The 25,047-nt window shown below is 37.0% G+C and overlaps 1 protein-coding gene across 1 annotated transcript in view; it reads right to left on the bottom strand.

Moving 5' to 3' along the window:
• Window positions 1-4,181: 4,181 nt before the first annotated feature.
• Window positions 4,182-25,047, bottom strand: part of LOC126198463 (regulator of nonsense transcripts 1) — a 106,728-nt gene continuing 85,862 nt past the window's right edge. Inside the window, exons 11-18 of the mRNA XM_049934808.1 lie at window positions 23,541-23,754; window positions 23,046-23,272; window positions 20,201-20,434; window positions 17,546-17,801; window positions 14,739-14,909; window positions 8,010-8,161; window positions 6,560-6,748; window positions 4,182-5,713 (exon numbers count right to left, since the gene is read on the bottom strand). Coding sequence (XP_049790765.1) covers window positions 5,705-5,713; window positions 6,560-6,748; window positions 8,010-8,161; window positions 14,739-14,909; window positions 17,546-17,801; window positions 20,201-20,434; window positions 23,046-23,272; window positions 23,541-23,754 — 1,452 coding nt within the window. The 3' untranslated portion in view covers window positions 4,182-5,704. The remainder of the gene's footprint in view (window positions 5,714-6,559; window positions 6,749-8,009; window positions 8,162-14,738; window positions 14,910-17,545; window positions 17,802-20,200; window positions 20,435-23,045; window positions 23,273-23,540; window positions 23,755-25,047) is intronic.

The following is a 25,047-nucleotide window of genomic DNA, read 5'->3' as shown; positions in this document are numbered from 1 at the left end:
TTTTTGTGTAATATTATAGTAAAGGTAGAGTCCTCACACACCAAAGGTTGTTCACACCTCCAAGGCCTTTTGAAGTTTTTTATTTTAAAGATTCAATCAAAATGACACTGATCATTACCTTTATTCAATTAATTGGTTTAAATGCAATCGATTTTGCTCTCATTTTTCTCCCTATCATTATTTTTCCCACTTGCAACCTTTGTTAATGTGATTTTAATAACTTTTATATAGTAACTTCAATTTTATTTGTTTAATTTTATCATCATATGTCTTTGTCCATGCTACTTCATTCATTATTTCTATTACTCTTTTTGCTTGAATATAATTTTACTTCTAGCCCTCCTTCTTTCACTTAAATGTTCATCTGCATTATTTTGTCCCTAGAGCAATAATACTTTACATTTCAAATGTTTGTATGGTAACAATTACCGTCTACAAAATACATACATCCTGTAAGCAAAATACATTTTTGACAACAGCGCACAGTCAATTTATAAATAGATTTTTTCTTCCTTTGTTTTAACTCATAGAGCAGCTTTATCAAGTGTTTAAATAGTATGATAGATCAATACCTTAAGAAATTAAATTCACATGCACAACGATTTCAAGCGGAAAGAACGTGTGATAGGAAGAAAAAAATGGGAGCAACTGCAAAAATACAGCTGTGATAAAGGAATCAAATAAAAAATTAATCAAGTCACTTTGATGAAGATTTAAAAATAAAGAACGTGATAGCACCCGAGCAGCTCTGAACCAGCAACTTTTGGCATGTGTGTACTATCTTACCCATTACGCTAAGCAACCAGACTGCGCTACGTAACTTTTTTAAAGCTGTAGAGCATCGCATGAAATTCTCAAATTTGTTTCATTGATTACTCACGAAGGCCCACCAGGGAGAATGATTGCAGGGTGTGATGCCTGGAAACTTAACTTACACCACCATAAAGATGGTTTTAAAAAATCAATCCCACAGCTGGGGACCTCTCCTTGTTATGGAAGTTGCAGCAGATACTTGACACAACATTAGAAATGCTTCTATAGGATTTGCAACCACAGGATAGAATGACAATGTTAATGGCAGTGTGTCAATATGTAACTCAGTCACTCAAAAAGTCTACTAAAGTGAAAATGTGCACACAAATAATAATAATAATAATAAATAAATTTAAAAAAATCCTTAATGCTGTAGTAGAGAAGGAAATCTGTACAATGCTCATTCGCACACAAAGCCAGTAACATGAGAAAGAAAGGGTACAGGATGAGAGAAGAAAGTGAAATATAGAGGGATGGGGTGGAGTAGAAATGAGTAAGAGAATAAATTACAGGATATGTTAATACCACAACTGATTTTAACCATTCCAAAAATTAATGCTTGATTGGTATCAATCACAGAATAAAAAGATCAGTCACAATATCTAACAATATCAGCTCTTTATTGCTAACTGACACAATGGCATTAAGGTGATTTTAACACAGTAAACTACTATGATAGTTTGAGGGATTTATTTCTGGCATTTCCATTAACATAAAAACATTTTGTTAATAAATCATAATACTTGTCACTATTATTTGTAAAGAACATCATGCCACAGGATTGAACTTCCAGAAACAAGGACTGAAGAAAAAAAATGATAATGTCAGCTGACTTATATGGAGTCACTTATCCATAAAGTTCCTTCCTACTTTGCATAAAACAACAACCAACAAAGTTATTCATAAACCACTTCTAGCTGTAAACAGAAATAAAACTGAGGGTAACATTTCACAAATACTATGAGAAGTAATGCACAGTCGAGATAAATTCTACTGCTTGTCAGTACCACAAACTCCGTAAATACTCAAGAAATAAAATGTGAAGTTCTAGTTTGTGCAAATCTGCTTGCTTGCCACAATTTTTTATAACATTAACAGTGAGATTACAAAATGTGCACTGCTATGTAGCTCGCTTAAGCAGGTATAACAAAGTATATCACCTTATTTTACAATATTTGGGATAAAATTTAATATTCTGAAATGTCATTACAACTAAGAAATACTTAAAATACCTTTATCATAGCAGTACACAGCTGACAAGCAATATCTGAATTCTTTTCAAATTACCAATAAATACTGAACACAGCATTTACGGTGTCAACGAGATACCATCATTGAGAGTGATAAAGCAACATTAAATTTCAAACAAAAACAACCACTGTACCTGCAATACAATCAAAGAAAGATGTAATTTACTTATTACTGCACACCATACCTATTACACTACAAAATTTAGAGAGAAAAAAAAAACACTACATAAAACCACAAATTCAACTTTAACTGTAATACAGATAATCTGACAGTGCAATGAAGAACAGTGAATTTCAGCTGTTTCTTCCCTTGGTATGAATTATTAAAATAGACTCGCTTCGAAATACTTTTTAATAGTTCATATCATACAAACACATACATGCAAAAAGTGATACCCTTACAGAACAGGAAATTATAGAAAACCAATATAATTTTTCTTGTACTGCAGTTTACAAACGAGTGTAAGCAACTGTACACATGAAGAAATCTGAAAACTAGTGTTTTGTGGAAGAATGCAGGTGATCTTTTCTTTTTGCTGGGCTCAGTTTAATGATTCATACATTGTTTTTCACCTTGAACGACCGCTTACTAATGAACTAAATGAAAATTGCATACAGTTTGTATATTCCTAAGACCAAAGAAATTTTGTTATTATACACACATTGCCTTTTGGCAACCATAATAAAATTGAATTCATGGTATGTTCACAAAATGAGCACCCTATGGTGATTGCTTATTAAAACTTTGCCAGACATCTGAAACAATACTCATTTCACGACACAAATGAATCCCACATTCAAACTTACACAATAAAGGACTAATCTGCAACCACAAGAGTTCGGAATTCACTGTAAGAAATGCCACACACAGCAATATTTGTATCTCAACTGTCTTTCCAATACACATTTTATTTATGGAATAAATGATGTTTCTATTTCTTGACAAGGAACTCTGAAAGACTGCTACATTTCAAAAGGCCACTTTCAGGTACTACAGTATTATCTCAGTGAACTTGGAAAGACCATGTACAATATGGTCACATTTCAACACCACACTATTTGTTTTAAAAATATTTTGTTCATGCTATACTACTAACATCCACATTCAATGAATTTTAGACAATACCAATAATTTCCATATACATAAAGCCATATCTAAAACAGGAAGCCAAATACACTGGACGGATAAACATCTTTCGATGATCCAAGACTTCCCCACTAAGCAAAGTATCTATAGCAAATAACTGAAGTCTTAACCCATCGTACAAAATGCACTGAGTCCTTGAAATTTGACCCACTACCATAAAAAAAAAAAGAGAGAAACGAAAATCTATTCCCATGGATATGCCATAATGGTACAATGGTTTTATTAAGTCTGAAGAATGAAAGTGATTTGAAAATGGAATTAAATATTCAATCCCATCACTATATTAACCTTTTCACTTTTGAAGAATCTCATGAAATTTTCCCAAGACCTAAGGAGCATAAAAAGATCACACTCCTGTAACATTTCATTTCCGTACAACTGTTCCACGGTAATTGTGAAACTCCTTACACACCTACAGCACACCACAATGTTTGAACAACTAATCCCTCATGGCATATCAACACAGCAAACAATTACCTATATGACTGCCAACTCTAACTACTTTTGTAACTTATACAGTCAACAAAAAGGGAAGTGCATTAATGATGTTAAGCTATTAACCATTACAAATCTTAAAATTTGACAACATATATTCTTGGATATATAGTCATACATGTGAACATACATTGTATGACTGCTGATGAAATCTTGATTACAAATGATATTAAATGGTAGATGGTCATATTAGCTCTAAAAGAAGAACAGAACAAATGTCAGTCATTATACACTGTGTTTAACCTTGCAAGCAATTACATGCATGTATGACATGAGGCTCTGACGAAGGCACTCTGCAGACTTCATAGCAGTCTGCAAGGAATTGATTTCTCATTTTCACATTGTGGGTGTTGCATTGCAACTACATTCCAAAAGCTCTGATTAAAATTTTTCACCCTCTATACACAGGGATTCTGTCCGAACTAAGACATCTTTTCATGGAGAAATAAAAACTAAAACAACATTTTACATGACTCGTGTGTGTGTGTGTGTGTGTGTGTGTGTGTGTGTGTGTGTGTGTTGAAAATCTCTTCTATTTCTAAAATAAAATATTTGAAACAGAAATTTCATTCGTCACCCAGCAGTTGCCCCTAATGCAAGAACCAACATTTTCATTTAATTATTACAACAAAGTAAAATCATTATAAAAGTTTTTCTACATTAAGCAGAGCAGTGAGACTTCATGTTTGTACCATACCAAGGGTAGAAATACAACGTTTATCAAAAATATACCACTGTTCACAAAAATCAAATTTCCTTTATTCAACTACACTTCCCAAAAACTTAACATTAGTTTGCACTTAGAGTGATGGCAGTATGATCTAAACGACTAACAGAAAAAATAATAAAAGCTCAATTTTTCCCATTCTGGTTATTTGATTTATTTGCCCATGTTTCTTAATGACATTTCACAAACACAAATGGGTGTAATTTCAGTCAGTATATCAAACCATATAAATTATAAAATCCTAACAATAAAGATAAACTGCACAGGCAGAGATTACATTTTCAAATTAGAGGAATTTGTTACAAAGTCCACAGTACATTTAATCATTGATTTTTGCAATTTAAACTCAAAACTATTACATCGGCAAAAAATTTCAAGAAATGAGCATTAGGTTAAGCTCATATTACTGAGTTAAAACTTCTCTAAATGTGTAATACTAATTCACAACTGAATTTGAAACGTCACCTTTTGCTTCACCCTCTGGAAGAGTAACACACATCCATGAGGGCAACTCTTGCCTAACCATCCCAGAAATTAGGGATAAAGATACAAATAATGCATAAATGGAAATCCTACAGGCATGGAGGACTGATAACGCTGAAAGCATGTTGCAGCATGCTATTCCCAGTGCAATTTCTAAAATGTATTTGCTCACATTCATCTCAACATGAACAGAAAATTAAAATGTAAAGAGTGCAAAAACTTTTCCCCACACAATAAAATTTTCAAACAAACTGAAATGTGTAAGAATGTGTAAGTTGTTTCCTTCTCACTCATTCTTATAATGTGTGAATTATTATAAGAGTTTTTAAAACTCATAAAAAGAAACAAGCCATCTTGGCACTTCTACAAAAATTCTGTTTCATGTGTCATGACTTACATAAATTATGATTTGCTGTACCCTTGTTGGCAATACTTCAAAACAGAAGCTGGCATTGGTAACCATTCAATTTCCCATTCTTGTGATCCCTGACAGACTGTGGCACTGCACTTACCAAGCAGTAAACCTTGCCAGATCTGGATCAGTATTCAGGTTGTATTTCCGGGGGTCGGCTTCCGGTTCCGGTGGGTAGCGATTGCTCCAACAGCAGCAGTAGCAGCAGCAGCTTCTTTGCCTCTCCCACACATCGGCTGACAGCTCCCAGCTGTCTCTCTTGCACTTGCATGTTTGGATGTTCCACTCTACTACCGTCTCCGTCCGCCCCTCAATTGGGTTTGTGTCACTTCGTGCCGCTCCCGCGACGCTCCGCGAACCAGCCACCGCCCGCGTGCTCAATATGGCTGAAAGATCAACGACAAACAGCATTCAATAAATTTCTATCACAACTGTGAAAAAGGTTTGAAGGCAGTATCTATTTTGTCCATTTAATTTACTAAAGTGTTTTAGTAACAAGTGAGATCCTAATTTCTCCTGGCATATACAATGTTCAAATAAATTATGGGAATGCAGCCAAGTGAAGTCATCGGCGATGTCCCCTGGCTGGATTCCTGTACATTATTTGAACTTTTAATAACATGTTAAACTCTGTCAGTTCATTTGAATGTCTGAGACATATTTAAAATTCTCCAATCAACCCTAGCTGCTGTCCTGTTCAACCTACATGTTTCTTTAATGAACTGGGTCACTGCATGTATTTAATAAACTACCAATGTATTCACAGTAGAGAACTAACATTTATATTCACGTACTAGGTAAATTTGGAAACTTCACAACTGCTCTACTTAGAGGGCATTAGTCACAGAAGTATTTATCGAGTCAAACATTTCCCAAGCAGTTATCAATGGTTAGCCTGCAGCAGTTAATGCAGTTTCAAATAAGAATTACACTTTTTTTTTCTTCATTTACTTCACATGCAAGAGACAACCATACATCCCAACATGTTAACTCAGAATGAGGGATTCCTTTAAGCCTTAAGTCATTCTCCAAAATCCAAACTTTTTTAAAAAAATACAGTGAACATAGTTCACAAATGAAATATGAAGCTTTAAAGATGAATTTCATAACATAGCTGTTATGCTATGTCACAAAATATATCACAATGTCATGTGCTGGATAACCAATGAGGTAGTCTGGGCATATAGGAAAAAAAGGAAGGGAGTGGACAGGGTAGGGATTCACATACCTACCTGTGAGAACTGTCCTCCTTGTGAAGCGCCGCCAGTGAAAAAGGCTGAGCGGTCTCCTTGGTAGGTTGAATCCTGTGACAGGAGTCCATCCATTTGTGACTGGAATTCTCCCACCATATAACTGTCCTGTGACAACTCAGGCTGGGAAAGTCCTGGCTGTGACAGGCTAAATCCAGGTTGCGACATTCCCTGAAAGAAATTTCAAAAACATGAACATAAACATTTTGTTTCAAAACAAACACAAAATAATAACGGTAACATTTATCGCTGAAGTACTTCTAAGATTTATTTAGACACTGTAAATAAAACAACAGGTTGTATTATCAAAATTCATAAATAACTGACAAAATGAGATGTTTGTCAAAACTAAAAGTATTAAGTAGTACGCATTTTCACCCAAACCTAACATTAGTTTTAATCAGACTTCACTGAAGAACCGTACAAAAGCCATTTTAAATGGTCAACAATACTGTCTCACAAGACCACGTATAAATTTAAAATTATGATACCTGACAGAACAAATATTTGGTATGCTGGACAATGAAAAATGGTACAGTGTAATTCATCTACTTCCAGCAAAATTATTATTTGCGTTTGCATAGCGTACTGAAGCACTGAAATGTATCTTACTATTTTGAGACATTTAAGCTTTTCATTTCAGTGTGTATTTCACTTGACAAAGGTTACTAGTCCACAGCAACCCCCCCCCCCCTCCCCCCGAGGAAGACTCAGTGTTGCTATCTAGACATTACACAGATCAGCAATGTTCAACACATGCCGTTTTCTCACCACCGACAGACTTAATAAAGTTGGGGAATTACTCTTAAAGAAAAGCAGTGCACTACGTTGTTCATTTTTTCTTGGATGTGGATTCACAGTCATAAAACTTTAGAATAACAAAAGGAGTAAATCTGAATTGGAGATTTTATAAATAAATAATTCTAACAGTTGAAGAGGACAATGATGTCTTTTAAAAGCATTCTGTTATGTTCCGATATTTTGCATCACATCAGCAATTCAAGCAACTGTAATATAAGCTTGTATGGTTCTAATTCATTTGCCACGTCACAAGAACAGCTGTGCTAAATAGTGTTGATCCTGACTTAAATGGCTTACCTGTCACTACTGAAACACTGGAGCAGTTTCGTTTCGAGAAACTAATAGACAATATTTTAGCAAACTTTCGATCTATATGAAAACGCGATTTAGCCCTTCCCTGACTGTTTTCTCACTTATAGGAATAAATACTTATTTCATAATATTCTGGCACCACATGGTATCAAAGTATAAAAATTATATACAACCAAAATATTATGCTTTGTGTGAAATTACTTAACATCTACAATTATTGTATCAATTTCTACTCCTGTTTTTTATCTGCAAACAGTTTTCAGTCAGTAAGATTTCATAGTTTTCATGTCTTAATACTGTTTACCTTTTAAAAACTCACCTGTGACATTCCTTGAGTTAGTGGTGCAGCTTGACTGTAAGATTGTGTTGCATCCTGACTCTGCCCTGCTTGATTAAGTCCAGTTTTTACAGAATTGCGTGTGTTCTTAACTTTGTTCCTCGTTGCTGCTCTGTTTCTCTGGTTTTGTCGTGCTGAGAGAGAGAGGAAAAAAAAGGTTCAAATGGGCTTTTGTGTAATTTAACTATTTACAAGTGGTTACCACATTTTCACGACGGTGGTTTGATGATTTTTAACATTACCTAATGTTGATTACTATGTGTTTTCAGATGATCAGCTAAAAACAACAGCAAACTGCAAAATGTCACTCAGTTTGCATTAAATTCTGTGAACGAGACTAAACAAGGAACTACTCATATGAAGTGTATCACTTCGTTACATGAAACATCTGAACATATTTTACAATCCTACTAATTAATGGACGATTTCTTTCAGTGTAACCAGCCTCAGGCTTAAGCCCATTGTCATACAGCCAGGATTTTTCATACAAAGTTCACACTTTTGTAAATCCTCATGGCTGTCTGACTCGTTATGGCAAAATAATCATTCATTCAAAAAGTGCGGCTGGTTGCAGTCTTCGTCTTCAGTGATACTAACTAATAACTCCATTCTAGTAACAATTTTTCACTGAATGTAGACATTCTGCATTTGGCTGTTAAAAATTTTTTATTTATTGCAATTCCTTTCAGAATGACAGTCGAAACTGCACCAAATAAAATACATTAGGGTTAGAAATCAAGTAGCAGACCTGTGAAACTTAGAACATAAGGGCAATTTTGTGGGTTTTGTGGGAATGATGAAACCCACTCAACAACAAAGTTATGACAAGCTGGAACATGCTTCCCAGCAGTCTGAAGCCAAACACATATGAAAGTATAAATCAACCCATTGTTCCGCACACACATGTGAAAATAAAAACAGAGTTCACAATATGCACTTAATTACAACACTTGTGTAGTGAATGTCGTGGATGGAGGAATGGAGGGATTACAATGTCGGTAGAATGACGAAGATGTAAACATACATAGCGTGAGCTTGTAAACAAATAAAAAGAAGTATGTAAATTAAAAATAGGTTCTATTTACACATGCAAGTGCACGTACAACTTACCATCACTGACACATTGTATTGTGAAAACTGAACTGATCTGCCTAGACACAGAAATGATCATCTTAAAATCATAAATAAAACTGGAAGTGTATGTCCATACATGTAAAGCAAGGTTGGTTGGTTTGTGGGATTAAAGGGACCAGACTGCGATGGTCATCGGTCCCTTTTTCCAAAAAATTAAAACCGCCCAAAGAGAATAAAAAACGAACAGCAGGAAAGACGTCAGACGACACAGGACGAGAAAGATTCCGACAGAGATCAGACAAAACAAATTAAAACACACAGAGTGTGACGGTGGTTGGCCGACCATAGAGGGGAAAAAAAAAGAGGAAAAGCCAACCACCAAGAACACATTAAAAACTCAGTTTAAAATCAGAGGCTAAAAGCCAGAATCAACACTAAAAAACAAACACTCAGATTAAACTATAAAAACCCCCTGCCCGAATAAAACGCAAAACTAAGTCCACCATGGCAGAGTCATATAGCAAAAGGGCAGGGAGCGTATCAGGCAGCGCAAATGTCTGCCTGAGCACAGTTAAAAGCGGACAAGTTAATAAAATGTGCACCACCGTCAAAACCGCCCCACAGCGACAGAGAGGCGGGTCCTCACGACACAATAAATAACTGTGAGACAGTCGGGTGTGGCCAATGCGGAGCCGACAAAGAACAACTGAATCTCTGCGAGTGGCGCGCATGGATGACTGCCACACACGCGTCATTGCCTTGAGAGAACGGAGTTTGTTTGGCGTGGGCAGATTGCGCCATTCAGTGTCCCAAAGCGAGAGAACTTCGCGGCGGAAGACTGCCCGCAAATCAGTCTCCGGGAGGCCAATGTCCAGGGTGGGTTCACTGGTGGCCTGTTTGGCCAGGCGGTCAACACGTTCATTGCCCGGGATACCGACGTGACCGGGGGTCCACACAAAGACCACAGAGCGACCGCAACGCGCAAGAGTATGCAGGGACTCATGGATAGCCATCACCAGACGAGAACGAGGAAAACACTGGTTGAGAGCTCGTAAACCGCTCAGGGAATCGCTACAGATAACGAAGGACTCACCTGAGCAGGAGCGGATATACTCTAGGGCACGAAAGATGGCGACCAGCTCAGCAGTGTAAACGCTGCAGCCATCCGGCAAGGAACGTTGTTCGGAATGGTCCCCTAGAGTTAGCGCATACCCGACACGACCAGCAACCATTGAACCGTCAGTGTAAACAATTCCAGAGCCCTTATACGTGGCCAGGATGGAATAAAAGCGGCGGCGGAAGGCCTCTGGAGGGACTGAGTCCTTCGAGCCCTGTGCCAAGTCGAACCGAAGGCAAGGGCGAGGAACACACCACGGGGGTGTACGCAGAGGTGCCCGGAAAGGAGGTGGAACAGGGAAAAACTCAAGCCCGGAGAGAAGCTCCTTGATGCGTACGGCGATCGGACAACCTGACCGGGGCCGACGGTCTGGCAGATGGACGACCGACTGCGGGAACAGGACACGGTAATTTGGATGCCCGGGCAAGCTAAAAACATGGGCAGCATAAGCAGCCAGTAATTGTTGGCGTCATAACCGCAGTGGAGGGACACCTGCCTCCACTAGTATGCTGTCCACAGGGCTGGTGCGGAAAGCACCAGAGGCAAGGCGTATCCCGCTATGGAGGATTGGGTCCAGCACCCGCAACGCAGATGGGGAAGCTGAGCCATAAGCCAGGCTCCCATAATCCAGACGAGTATGTCCATACATGTAAAGCAAGGGCGGGCGGGCGCACACGCACGCACGCACGCACGCACACACACACACACACACACACACGCGCGATTTGTCATAATATGATGTGCTAATGTGAATTTTCTCGTTTAAAGTAAGTGATAGCTAAATGCATAAGTACACACACACATATATCTAATCATAACTGACTCATCATATAGAAAAAATTAAGTGACCACCCAGTCACAACAAACAATGCCAACAGAAAACAAGTGTAAAAGAGAGTCAAAAATCTCAGATCTAGGTCAAAGGTAGCAGACCACAAACAGAAAACAGGCACACACAATCGCACAAGAGTGTGATACTCTGTAAGCAATGCACTAATGTGAACTTACTTAGGTAGGATAGAACAGGTGCCAATTGTTAAAAAGTAAGCCTAGTTGCAAAGACCAATAGTCAACACATTTTAAATATACCTAAAATCATTGTATTTCTAAAAACAAAGATGATGTGACTTACCGAACGAAAGTGCTGGCAGGTCGATAGACACACAAACAAACACAAACACACACACAAAATTCAAGCTTTCGCAACAAACTGTTGCCTCATCAGGCAAGAGGGAAGGAGAGGGAAAGACGAAAGGATGTGGGTTTTAAGGGAGAGGGTAAGGAGTCATTCCAATCCCGGGAGCGGAAAGACTTACCTTAGGGGGGAAGAAAGGACGGGTATACACACGCGCGCGCGCGCGCACACACACACACACACACACACACACACACACACAGACACAAGCAGACATCTCTCCTTCCCTCTCTCCTGATAAGGCAACAGTTTGTTGCGAAAGCTTGAATTTTGTGTGTGTGTTTGTGTGTCTATCGACCTGCCAGCGCTTTCGTTCGGTAAGTCACATCATCTTTGTTTTTAGATATATTTTTCCCACGTGGAATGTTTCCCTCTATTATATTAAAATCATCATATTATTAGATGTTACTGAGGATGTCTAAGAACATTATATTTTTCATGTCAGTCTGTTTATTACAGGTATGATTTGGCTGGTCTTTAAACTCCCAATAAATTTTCGTATCTTCTAAATTATCAAGCTGTCTTCCTTTCCTGCTTTGATGAAAAATTTCTAAGGAGCTTTCAGTATCATTCCATTTGTGTTTGGTCTTCTGAATATGGTTCCCAAATGAAGATTTGCAATTGTCACTGGTGTTAATGTATTCTCTAATATTAATGGCAGAACATCTACCTGTTTGTTCTATATTGAGGTTTTTGCTTTCTCCACAATTAATATTATAAACAATGGAAGATGTGTAGTATGGTTTTTCATGTTGGATGCTGTGTTGTTAAGTCTTACCCAGCACTTTTTAGTACTAAAGCTCATTTGTACTTTGGTGTCATGTAACCTGTAACTGTTCCATCAGACACTAACCCGCTAAATGGCAAAGACATGTATTTAGTTTTAACAACCTCTTCTTTCTGTGACACTGCATCAGTTGTATTATACCTGTGTGATTTTTAAGTAAACTTTTATCCACCATCTGCACTTAATGCCATTGTTAACTGCCACATTTCTGAGGACCTCAAGTACTTTTCCAATTTTTTCTTCTCAAGGGGAAGTTTACATAGTGCCTGTATCACAGAATGAAATTTTAAGTTTTCTTTGATGTTATCATGACCTTTGACATTGATTTTCATACAGATTTCTTCAAAAAGTGTGTCGTATTCCTGCTCAAAGTCAGCCTTGGAACAGAGCAGAAAAAACATACTATACGCAATTTATTGATCATTTAACGTAGTGTTAGCGTGGTAAGCAAATTTTTCATTGTCGGTATGTGGGGTTATGGCCACCTGTTTTTTCATGTTCACCGTTTTGGAATGGTTGGAAAGCATGCAGTCACTCCCTCAATGATAAGCACAATCTGACGATAGTGACTAGTAGCAAGCTTCTTTCTGCCCATTGCGTGTATTACAACGGCTTTAATTTACTTTCAGTCGCTTACACAAATAAACACTACTTTTGAAGATGACCATCTCTATAATGGGCTATCATGAATCATAATTACTTCAATGTGAAATATGCTAGACTATATAAACAAGTAGTCTTAGGTTGGTACAACCTGATGTCACATGCAAACGTCCCTCCTCAAGACGCTCCGTAACATGACAAAATCCACCCTCTTCCTCACCCAGGTAATACCTGAACTGAGTGATCTTGTTTATAACAAGCGGTAGATTTCATGCTTATTGTTCTCTTTTTACAAAGATGGCCAACTTGAGTGTTTCAACCAATAATGTGTTACAAGTTTTATTTACCATTATTTTATAATGATAATCATTAAGTCTCACATTAGAACGCGAGTGTCTTTTTTAATATGGTTTCACAAAAGAATTTTGCTTCCGTGTTTCGTTTACACCTTTGGACACGATTGGAACTGTGATGGAAACGCTCTCACATTTGTGTGTCCCAGCACTCAGCCACTGCTTCTGTGTGATTGATGCTTTGTATATGTGGAGAGACAAGTAGAACTAACTGCTGTTAGAAAGAAATAAAACCAACTGTTTAAGATTTTTTAAATAGGCAAAATTTAAATTTTTTTTAAAATTTCATATTCTGAACAATATAAAGAGAATGACAGTGTTATTCATTCATTTTCCCTTCTTGTGTTTCCTACACTTTCCTGTATTTTACACTCTTGGGTCACTCTGCTGAAAGTGTAAAAAGGAGGTTCCACTGTATAATGCTTTAATAGATCTGGATACTCTTGTGAAATGGAAAACAGTAATGTAATTCACTTGGTATGATTTGAAGCAAGTTATTTCACAGAACTAATGGTAGAAACTGCAATATATCAGGCTGAAGTCTGTTGGTTAGAGACTTGAAGAATGTGTGTTTGCACATGCAAATTCTGCCTCAAAATGTGAGAATACAAATGTACTTAATAAGTGCTATTTCATAGCATACTGCACCCACATGAATTATTTTATCAGACACATTTTGAAATACCTTTATTTTCTGCATATAAATATTGAAAAATAACCAAATTGTGGTTAGTGGCACGGCACACCATCTGGCCCAGGACCATTTTTTAAACAGACTTTGCCAACGTGTTTGCAAAATAATTAGTGCACTTATACATGAATGAAACAATGTATGAGTGTACCTTTCTCTTGTGCGATGCCAAACACTGGGCAGTGGATTTGTCTCTAACATACATACCCGATATGGCAATGTAGTTGTGATAGCTAGCATCTTAGAACAAAGAACACGTACTTTTTCTGCTAGTGAAGTTGGTACAGCAAATAGACAATACTAGACTATGTCATCAACACTTGCATTCCTTTACATCATTACCTTTACAAAAGTTTCATTCCAAACATTGACTCGAAAGATTAAGTTACACGGCTCTGCTTTTTAGGCCACCAAAGACCATTTTGAAACATATGAATGTTGTCTTTCAAGCAAATTTGAACTAACATTAAGGTCTCAGGTTTCCAGTCACGAGAGTTCATGAAAATGGTGCAACATTTCGATGAGTGCCACTTCCACCAACTTCTGAAGCTATTTCGAGGAGCTCCTCTGGTTGGAAAGCCAAGACCTTTATATTTATTTGAAGCAAATTTGACTACTAAAATTGCAGACTACTCGCAACATACCTATTTGCAAACTACACAAAGAACAGGGTGAAACACAATTTTTGAGTAATAATAGTGCTGACAGGGTATCAAATGTTTTTTGCTGCTTCTTTTGTTGGTTTTTACACAAATGATATCACTAAATCTGCTTGTCAGCATATTTATCAAATAGACATTAAACACCGACACTACCACAACTGAGTAATCACATTAGTACAGTACATTAACTAGGAGTGAAGTGTATCAAGAACAAAACATGTTTCTGTACCTTGCAAAGCCTGCTGATGCTGGTTGTAAAAGCGTGGTGGAACATGTGCCATATTCATGAACATACCAACCGGTACTGGAATATTTGCTAATGCAGCTTGAGCCCTTTCTGGGGATATATAACTTGCAGGATCATGAGTGCGGCTGTATAAGTCCATTGGTACACCATTTGCTGTAACATACAGAACTTACATAGCACTCTTAGGTATATGTGAAACTGAGATTTATTGCTGTAGTTGTTAAACAGAAGACATATACATGTTGTCATAGTGCTTGTGGCTGGAGCTACTGTCCTACAACAATACTGTCGTTAATATGTTAAGAAAGAACCAATGTAATAAACTTACAAATGTACAGTTGCCTAGTTGACTCCAGGGAGGTAGTAGAAACATGTTCACACATTATTCACTTATTTCAAAATTTGCTCAATTATGAAATAAGAAATTATTGATGTCACAAGTGTTTATGGAAAAGGAGTTTGATTACAACTATGTTTAAGTAGGCAGTAGTAATAGTTCCCCACTGTTATTTAGAAGTGTTTAATTAGCAGGTGGAAAGTCAGAGAGAAAATGTGCTCACGAAGTGTTAGAAGAAGAGCTTCATGTCTATTTTCAGTGTGTTATATGACTGAAGACTAAAAACTTAAAGAACGGGATTAGATGTAAGTAGCTTGATCACAAATATGAAAGAAGTTTACAATTTCGTAAATGTTTATCATATGCATTGTAGTTAATTCTCTACGGCATAAATGTAGTCAATTTAAATACAATCTATATTTGAATACTTTCAGAAAATGTAACAGAAGCAGTTGCTTGAATACATTTTTTGGAGAAAAATGGTGAATAGAACTTGTCTCAAAATTTCAGTTGGGGTGTGGGGTGGGGTGGAACACTGATGATAAATATTAGAAATACGTCCAAGTACAGATAGGTAAATTACATTGAATGATTAAATTTAAATATCTTGGGCAAACTGTACCACAGAATGGACTAGAAAAATTAGCAATACACGTAAGAGATAATAAAATGGACAGAGCATATGGTTTAACAAAAATACCTACAAGAAGGGCATACATACAAAAATAAAAACAAACACTATAGCGTATTGACGTGACCAGAAAAAAATGCTTAATGATGAATTATAAGGTGGACATAACAGAGGTACTTTAAAGACATTTCCTAGAAAATTAATGGGTGCAATAAAACTATAGATTGCTGGAAAATGAAACTAGCAAGGAAATCTATATAAAAGAAAGAGAAAATACCAGAAGTAATGACAAAGAAAAAATTTATCTTCTTTGGATGTGTTTTCCGAATGAACGGGAACACGCTAACAAAACAATATTTCCACATTTCTGGAAAAAGAAATTGACAGCAGCTTGGATTACAAAAATAAGAAAAGAACTGGAAAGAAATGCCATCAAAGAATTGGAAATAATAGAAAGAAACATTTTTAATAATAAAATACTACATTTAGAACACTTTCAAGGCAGAAAAAATTAGAAACTGGAAACAACATGAGAAGAAGAAATGTCGATGTTCTTATGTGATCCTCATTAGCCAACTAAAGATTAAAGAAATCTACACACCAATTTCGGTAGTTGCATGAATATATACGTGCAAATAACGGAGCAAGAATAAATTAATCTGGGATTCATGTACTAGGTAGAGATGGTATGACATTTTCTTTCTGACCCAACAAAGAACACTAAAACATTAAAACCATCACTTGCAAGCAATTGTTACTGACGAAATATCAAAGCACAGAAACATGTAGTAAACAACTGAAACTTGCACTGAAGAGGACATATTAATTTTTACTTTACAGAAAAATATGAACACAAGGGTTGCCCAGAAAGTAATGCACCACATTCTTTTTTCTCAGCTTCTCCGGAAGCAAAACGTTACATATGTATCATTTGAAGTCTCCTGAGCACACGCGCCAAGTTTCTGTCACTTCTGACAGATAACGTAATTGCAGGACAGTTTCAAAATAGCCTCTGTAGGTGACGTACATTACAAACAATATGCCATCATTGAATATCTCAATGCAGAGAAAGAAATTGTGGGAAGTATTCACTAACACTTGTGCAAAGTCTGTGGAGCATCTGCTGTTGGCAGCAGTACAGTTAATCGCTGGGTATGGACAGTGAGGTTATCAGAGGGCGGTTTGGTGGAGCTCCACGATTTGCAGCGGTCGGGGAGACCATCCATGGCTGTCACACCTGTCCCAACCCCCTCGCACTTCCACTTGTTTGGGCCATTAAAGGATGCCATTCGTGGAAGACATTTTGAGAACGATGAGGAGGTGGTTCCCACAGTGAAGTTCTGGCTCCGCCACCAGGACAAGGATTGGTACTGATAGGGCACACATGCCCATGTCTCGCACTGGAGGAAGGTTGTAGAATGGGATGGAGATTACGTGGAAAAGTAGGATGTGTAGATAAAACACCATTCTTTCGCGTGTGTAATTCTCATTACGTTCAGTAAAGAACTGTTGAAGAAAAAAATGTGGTGCAATACTTTCTGGGCAACCCTCATATTTAACTTATAGGACACAAAAGAAAACTGATTTTGTACCCCATCAGGAACTTATGGGAAGAGGAGGAGGAGGAGGAGGAGGAGGAGGAGGAAGAAGGCAGTTGATCTGTGAGGGGGGAGGGATTAGAACTATCAACCTGATCCTCTTTCTTGTAAGACCACCACCTGATGAAGTATGTCACCACTAAAGCTAGTGTAATTTTTTATACTCTTCATAAACTGTGAAAGAACTAAAAGCACAAGATACACAAAAATTTAAGCAACTTACTTGGTCTAGGGAAAAAATGATTAGGTGCTGGTGTGCCATTTAAATGGCTAGTGCGATCATACACACTTCCTGGAACCAATGCCTCTCTGGCATCATATATTGATGTAGACATGAAGTGAGTTCCAGGGTTTGCTGTATTTACGATCTTCTTTGGTTTTGCAAACTGGATCATTGATTCTTTTAGATTGTTTAGGGGGCCTTCAACTAGAACTTTCTGTTCTTTATAAAAATTCAGCAGGTGGTTCCACAAAGGTTGCTGTAGAATATAAAAAGAAGAAGATAATTTATATAGCTAAATATAACTTAACAGCTACTCGAAGTGTCAGATGTCCACAAACTTCCATTACAATTATAATTGTCTCTAAGGTTTTTCTTACACTATTTAAGAATGAAAGCTCAAAAATGTTTAAGGACAAATGGGCTCAAATTAATTAACTAAAAATTGATGTATTTTCTTCTGCTAGTCTGTAAATTGTTATACATGAAACTATCCAAGTACTGCAAATATTAAGTGTTAATGAGTAAAAGCACCACAACCAACTGAAAATTATAAATATACTGATACCTACAATCTGAATTATATAGTTTAAACTGAACTATCTACATGTGTAACACAAAACAAACAATTGCTGTAAAAAATGCACCAAGCTCCCAATTACAAAGGTGCAAATTATTTGGTTTTTACCAGTGATCTTTGGAAAGTTAGAAAAATGAGCCTAAAGTATTCTGTTGTAACTTAATTTCCATTTAAAATACACCATTAGTGTGACTCCTGTTTTACCATCAGAAAATGATGTGGGCCCCAATTCCACTGTTTGACATACTTCAAATATTTACTATTGTTCCCAATTTTATCGTCAGGTAAATGCAGGGACTGGACTCTATCTTTGAAAGATACCTGCCACCAATTTCCTGCCTACACGTTTGCTTAGCCTTTTCCCTAGCATCTACTTAAAGGTTGAAAATTCACAACTTACTAATAGCTGACAATACAAGAAAATTGGATGGCTTCCTTCACAATTATTGTTCTATGTTGATACAAAATAAAAGAAACTCTATTATACATCACCAGGAGAAATGCATCATCATACTTTTCTAGCTGCTCACAGGTCTAAAGAATACCACAGCTTATAATATGAACTATTGACAGCGAGTGTTAACCTCTAATTGTTGCTGAAGTTACAGACCATTTACATGTGCTAGGAAGACAAGAGAAATGGAAATATGTTATTGTAATGATTGAAACGACTGAAGAAAAATGCAGAAAGTTGTTAATTTTTTTAACCACGCTGGCAGGCAATCCCGTTCAGTACGGTGCAAGTGCTTGAAAACTTCAACTTACACAGAGCTACGTGAAGCTCTGCCCTTGTGGTTTCTTTAGGAGTTCCCAATCACATCTGAAATTAATACAGAAAGCAGCAGAGTCTCATGAAACGCTGAATGTAGAAGGGAACTTTTAACACTTTACCTGGATGGATGGCTATGTAGTTTGAGAAATTACAACTCAGAGTGAGAAACTTAGTGCTAAAAAGAGACTGATAATGCTTTCTCCAATGAATCCTTCTCAGTTACAGCAAACAAAGATTTTCTCCAGAAACAGAATTACAACACGGGTGAAACTGAACTGGACTGCAAGGGTTTGCCCACAAACTACAACACACTCAGACTGAAGCACATGTTACCATACAATAGCCTAGAAAAGAAAGGATGAATGTTCTTTGCTGTTCAAATTCAAATGGTGAACACAAACTGAAAATACACTGTCCTGGTAAATCTAAAGAACTGTTCGTTCAAATGTATAATGAACTTACCACTTTATTATACCCATCACAAAGGAGCCTTGATAGACAGTACAACTTTAAGAGACTGGTTCTGTTCTATGTTTGTTCCTGCTATGTATACATATTTGGAGGAGACATGTTTATCAGCACATGCTGTTCTTTCGTTTCAGATAATGGGATGATTACTGTGAGATACCTCCCTCCTTGTGCTACGGAACTCTTACAGTCAAGGAACTTTGGTGTGATTCATTTCTGGTCGAACCTTACAAAACAGCTTGAGCAAGAAGGTTCAGATGTCCTCAGTTTCTGGAATTACCTGAGTGAGTTCAGAGCAGTCAACAGTGTTTTTAAGGCTTGGAGCAACATGGACATATCAACAGCTTGATCATGGGAGAGAATTGCAACTCTCACTGTTGAAAGTGACTTGAAATACACAGCACTGAGGAATACAATACTGTTGCTTCATCAGCCCACTGTCATGAAACAAATCTATGGTTGTGAAGATCATAAAAACTTCCCCGAGTGGTTAAATAGCTATACGAACCAGGATTTGAGCAGGAACAGAAAAAAATAGACATAGCCCAAAAGTGTACTGAAAACAAGTGATACAAACTACATTGTGTTTTAAGTGTACTTTTTTGAAGTAAGTTGTTAGTTTCTGGCAAGTAATCTGTAAGTAAAGCAGTAGGTTTTCATATGTGACATATCAGATTATCTGTGGTTTTCTGTTTAGCTGCACAGTCTCAAGTCTGCATAAACGTGGGTAAATGGGCTATGTGTGATCTTCCAAGAACATTATTTGAATTGTACCCAACTTCTCTTGCGTTGAACATACTATCCGTGACCAGTCTATTCTGGATTAATTCAGACTCACCTTTGATAGCACTTTTGGGTTGCCAACGATTATAATCCCATATTTTGCACGTGTGAGTGCAACATTCAGTCTTCTTGGGTCATTTAAGAATCCAATTCCTTGATGTTCATTAGAACGCACACAAGACATGATGATCAGATCCTTTTCCCTACCCTGGAAAGCATCTACACTAGCAACTTCTATTTCCTGGTAGAGCTTCGCATGCAATGAGCCCTGATACTGCATGTACTGCACCTGAAATACAGGCAGCTTTTAAGATATAATGAATAAACCATTTCTTCAGAATCAGCATACTTCTGAAAGTTTACATTTTAGAATCTGCAACAAAAAAATTACGAAAATTTGGGAGTGGGGAGGGAGGTTTTAAACATTTGATGAACATATACATTACAATACATTAAAGTGTAAACTAAATTAACTAATCTCATTCCATTTATAAACTAGAAGTAACAAATTAAAAAAATTACACCATATCTTAAACATTAAGTTCTACTCTCTTTTCTTTGAATTTTGAAATGGCTTCTGCTCAAAGGCTTGAGCATAATCCTAGTTCAGCAGCCATATAGGTCACGTAGGCAACAGCTGACTGCCACAGTAACTCTCATTGCTGCATCCCCTATGACACGGCTTGTCGGCATAATGGCTTTGATAAGTTGTGTATTGCCATTAAATTGTGTTAATGACATAGTATAATCAGTCTCCTCTATGCGAATCTGGTATGCTGTAGTTCTACGGCGACTGTTTTATGAAAAACCAGAACATTTGCACCTTGCAAGAGCTCACATAAATATATGATGTAGAGTACCACATGCACACCTCAATATTATGGCCTACGCATTCTGCGACAGTCCAGGAAATGGATCACGCATGGAGCTACCAAACAGATCTCATTGAATATAATGAAGAAGAAAAAGTTGTATCTTCAGATCACAAGGAACAAGTGGTGGAAGAGACATGAGAGTTTAACATACTGTCGACATTGAGGTCATCAGAGATGGAGCCTAAGCTCGGGTTAGGGCAGGAAATTGTCGGTGTCCTTCCAAAGGAACCATCCTGGCATTTGCATTAATCATTACAGAAATCACTGAACAGCTACATCTGGATGCCCAGATGCAGATTGAACAGTCATGCAAATCACAATGAAAGTCTATGTTATACAGTGATATCACAAATCACCCATGTATCTCATTCAATGTGTGAGTTAAAGGATGCTTTGCACTAAACACTGTAAATTAAACAAGATGGTCCATGTCCCACATGCACAACATACCAAAACAACATGAAACAAAGACAGCTGGAACTTATGCGACGTACTAATGTTCTACTCCTGCCAGGCAATATTATTTTTCCGATTTTTATTTCAACAGTGTATGAGTTGACATACTGTGGCTATACTACATACAACCAAAATTATCAATATCCTATAAACATACAATTCCTCATTAATTTATTATTCAGTTCGCAGTATCCTGTCAGTTGATTACAATAATATATTTAAATTTTAGTGTACTAATATTTCTGAAGCGGTTAACACTGTTCTTTATTCAACCAAGTCCTTGACGAACTCGCTAATTGAACAGAATTTCAAATGGGGCAACTTAACTCGTAAATAGGTAGTCCACCAAGGAGGTATTCACTGTGATAAACAGTACTGAGAACTTTTGTAACTTCCCAAATAACTGTATTTTCCTTAAACCAAATTATTACTGGAACCAATAGGTCATCTACATTATTTGAATTTTCACCCTACAGTGTTACGAACTATGATGTAATTTTAAGACCACAAAACAGCATTCTTCGGTCCCAGGCAAGCTAATGCATAACTAAAATCTCTGTGATAATCTGCCACCCGCATTCATATGATCAACACTTCTGTAGTAAAATGAAGTTTTCACTCTGCAGCAGAGTGTGCACTTGGATGGCACTTCCTGGCAGACAAAAACTGTGTGTCAGGCTGAGACTCAAATTTGGGACCTTTGGCTTTATCCGGCATGTTTGGAAAGTAGAAGATGTGGTACTGGCAGAAGTAAAGCTCTGAGGATGGGTTGAGAGTCGAACTTGGGTAGCTCAGACCTCAGACAAAGATCCTCAGTGCGACTCTTGCCCTAGCATGTAGTTTAAAGTTGCTGGGAAGTTTCACCTCTGTAGTAACTTGTACTACCTCTTGTACCGGTAACTTCTTTTAGTCAATCAGTGGATAACACTCATTCCCATCACTTCTTTCTGTCAGCATCATGAATGTCTGTGTACTTGTGTTATATATCAGGAAATCTGGTGTGATAGCTGGCCACACACACACTAAAACCAATGTTGTGAAACTATTCCATTAGAACTTTATTGTAAAAAGCACTCTAGATGATCTGCCACTGTCATACTTACAAATAGCTAGGTACATTATGAGCATAATTTGCATCCCATCGAACTGTAGGCTATGACACATGATCCGAAAAAGATCCACGTAATTTTTTGCATGCTTCTTTATTCCTTGTGTTACATCAGCAAGGAATTTACACAGAACAGAGTATGACAAGTTAGCACAGAAGAAACAGTCAACTGCTGAAATTAATCTGAAACAACACACTACTTTTGCCTACAAAAATTTTAATTTAATTCTTAATTTCAAAAAAGCAATTTTAAGCATATTTGCACAGCTTTTTAATTTCAATAAGAAATTCACATAAAAGCTTCCTAGTAATAAATTCCTTAAGTGATGGAACAATTAGCATTTTAAGTCAGATATTCGCATCTCTTCCACCATGATAACTGCACTTTTCTCAGTACAATATCCCCCCCCCCCCTCAAAAAAAGAAACCATTGTATTCCATTTGACATTTCAAAGACTCACCAAGTACGCTCGTTGTCCCTCATATGGTGTTATGACACCAATCTGCTCAGGCTTGACTCCACACCTCAAAAATCTTGTTGTAATTTTTTCAACATTTGCTGCTTCTGTGCGATTTAAATATGATGTTCCAGAGCCTGCGATTTCTTCTTGGCCTTGAGTTACATAAAAAAACATTGGCTTGTCTGGCTGTGGCCATGGAAATTCAATTTTTGTCAATTTACGTTCATCTGAAAAATAGTTACATATTTTTAGTATTTTTCTATTAACTGCACTATGGATGCGAATCTTGAGTCTTTAAACGCGAATTACCAATCAGCACTGACATTATTTCTTGAACAGACATTGAATCTCAAACAATCTTTTAACTGTATCCTTACTGAATGGAATACTGTTAAGTATGATATACAAACCTTCAGCTTTCAGTTATTATTGTTAAATGCTTGTATTTGTAAACTTAATTATAATGAAAATGTTCATGCATGAAAATTTACTAACCTGCACACACTCCATTCTGTAGTGAGCCTTCATAGAAAAAATTTGAAGGAAATTTGGATAATTCTGGATGCATTCTATATTGCACCTCAAGCCTGAATGGGCGGATCCCCAATACAACCAAACGTTCAAACAATGACTGCGATAATCCGGCACGTGCAGCTTTTTTGCACATAACCACTGGGCCCAACTGGCAGTGATCACCAACAAGAATTAGCTACAAAAAACCAAATTCACCTATTATCACCCTGACATTCTTAAGTAGCAGTTTCAGTTGTCTGTGTGTCAGTTTTTACTCCTAATATTTTAAACGCAAAAATACTTAATACTGTTGTTTCTAACTGAAAAACAGCTACGCTACTGTGAGCAGTAACTGAAATTATAAACATATGCACTCAGGTAGTAACAGCCACAATCTCCTGGAAATTAGTGAAAATGCCCAGAGGGAATGTGACTAAATATGCTTTAATCTCATTTTTGATAGCCATTTGAAGTAAATGGAATCCTGCTAAACATATAGCTCTTGTATTTTTCGAATAATTCAATGGGCAATGTGTTAATTTCCAGAATTCCACAATTTGGAAGGAGTCTGCCCAAATATCAAATGGCTAAAAATTAAAAAAAAAATATCGTATTTAGGAATAGGATTTATTAGAGAGCAAACATTTTGCTAGACGAGAACTTCACATTTGTCATAAATCAAATAAATGAAAATATAGACAAGAATGCTGGCTCAACATATGACATAGCATAATAATCTCTCTCTTGTTGCTAGTTTTAACAATATGGATTACTATTTACAATTTTAAGAAACTATTTCCAGTACATAAATATAAATAAAGTAACCAATTTCCAGTTATGCCGTATCATGTTTGATGTTTAAATTTATTAAACCTTTGGTACTACAGGTACTACTCTCGCTAAGCCAGCCATTCCTGGCACATATGGGTGCCGGATTAGTGGAAGTGCTGGATTATTGAGTGTCTGAAATTTATTTTATTCATTTATTTATTTTGAAAACATATGGGATATAGTGTACTGTACTTTATTAAATCAAAAATTCATTAATTTTCAAAGAAAACTTATTCCTCAAGTGTATACTGTACATAATTATACAGTCTCATCACTAACTATGAAACGTGTCCCTAATTTTTAACTGTCGCAATGATGATACACGGCAGCGGCATGCTTTATCATGCAAGCGCTTTACAAGCATTACATCAGTACTACACATATCTAGTTCTTGCATAATGTACTCCAGGAAGACCTCGGCAGCTTGAGCACCAGCAGTGTGAGTTATCTTCCTGCTCACTCCTCCTGTGTCCCCTTCATCACTTTCATCATTACTTTCTTGTGCGCTTTTGATTGTTTCTCCATCTGTTCAAGTTTGGTCTGTATCACAGTTTTCCTCATTCAACCACTTAGTAACATCTTTATCATCAATTTGTTCTCCTCCTGGAAAGTTGTGAAACATGTCAGTGTACAAAGTAATTGATAATTCTGAATTGAC

The sequence above is a fragment of the Schistocerca nitens genome, chromosome 8 (genome assembly GCF_023898315.1).
Source record: "Schistocerca nitens isolate TAMUIC-IGC-003100 chromosome 8, iqSchNite1.1, whole genome shotgun sequence".
In the NCBI taxonomy this organism is placed as follows: domain Eukaryota; kingdom Metazoa; phylum Arthropoda; class Insecta; order Orthoptera; family Acrididae; genus Schistocerca; species Schistocerca nitens.
The sequence above is the reverse complement of the archived record's forward strand: the minus strand, read 5'-3'. Positions and strand labels throughout refer to the sequence as shown.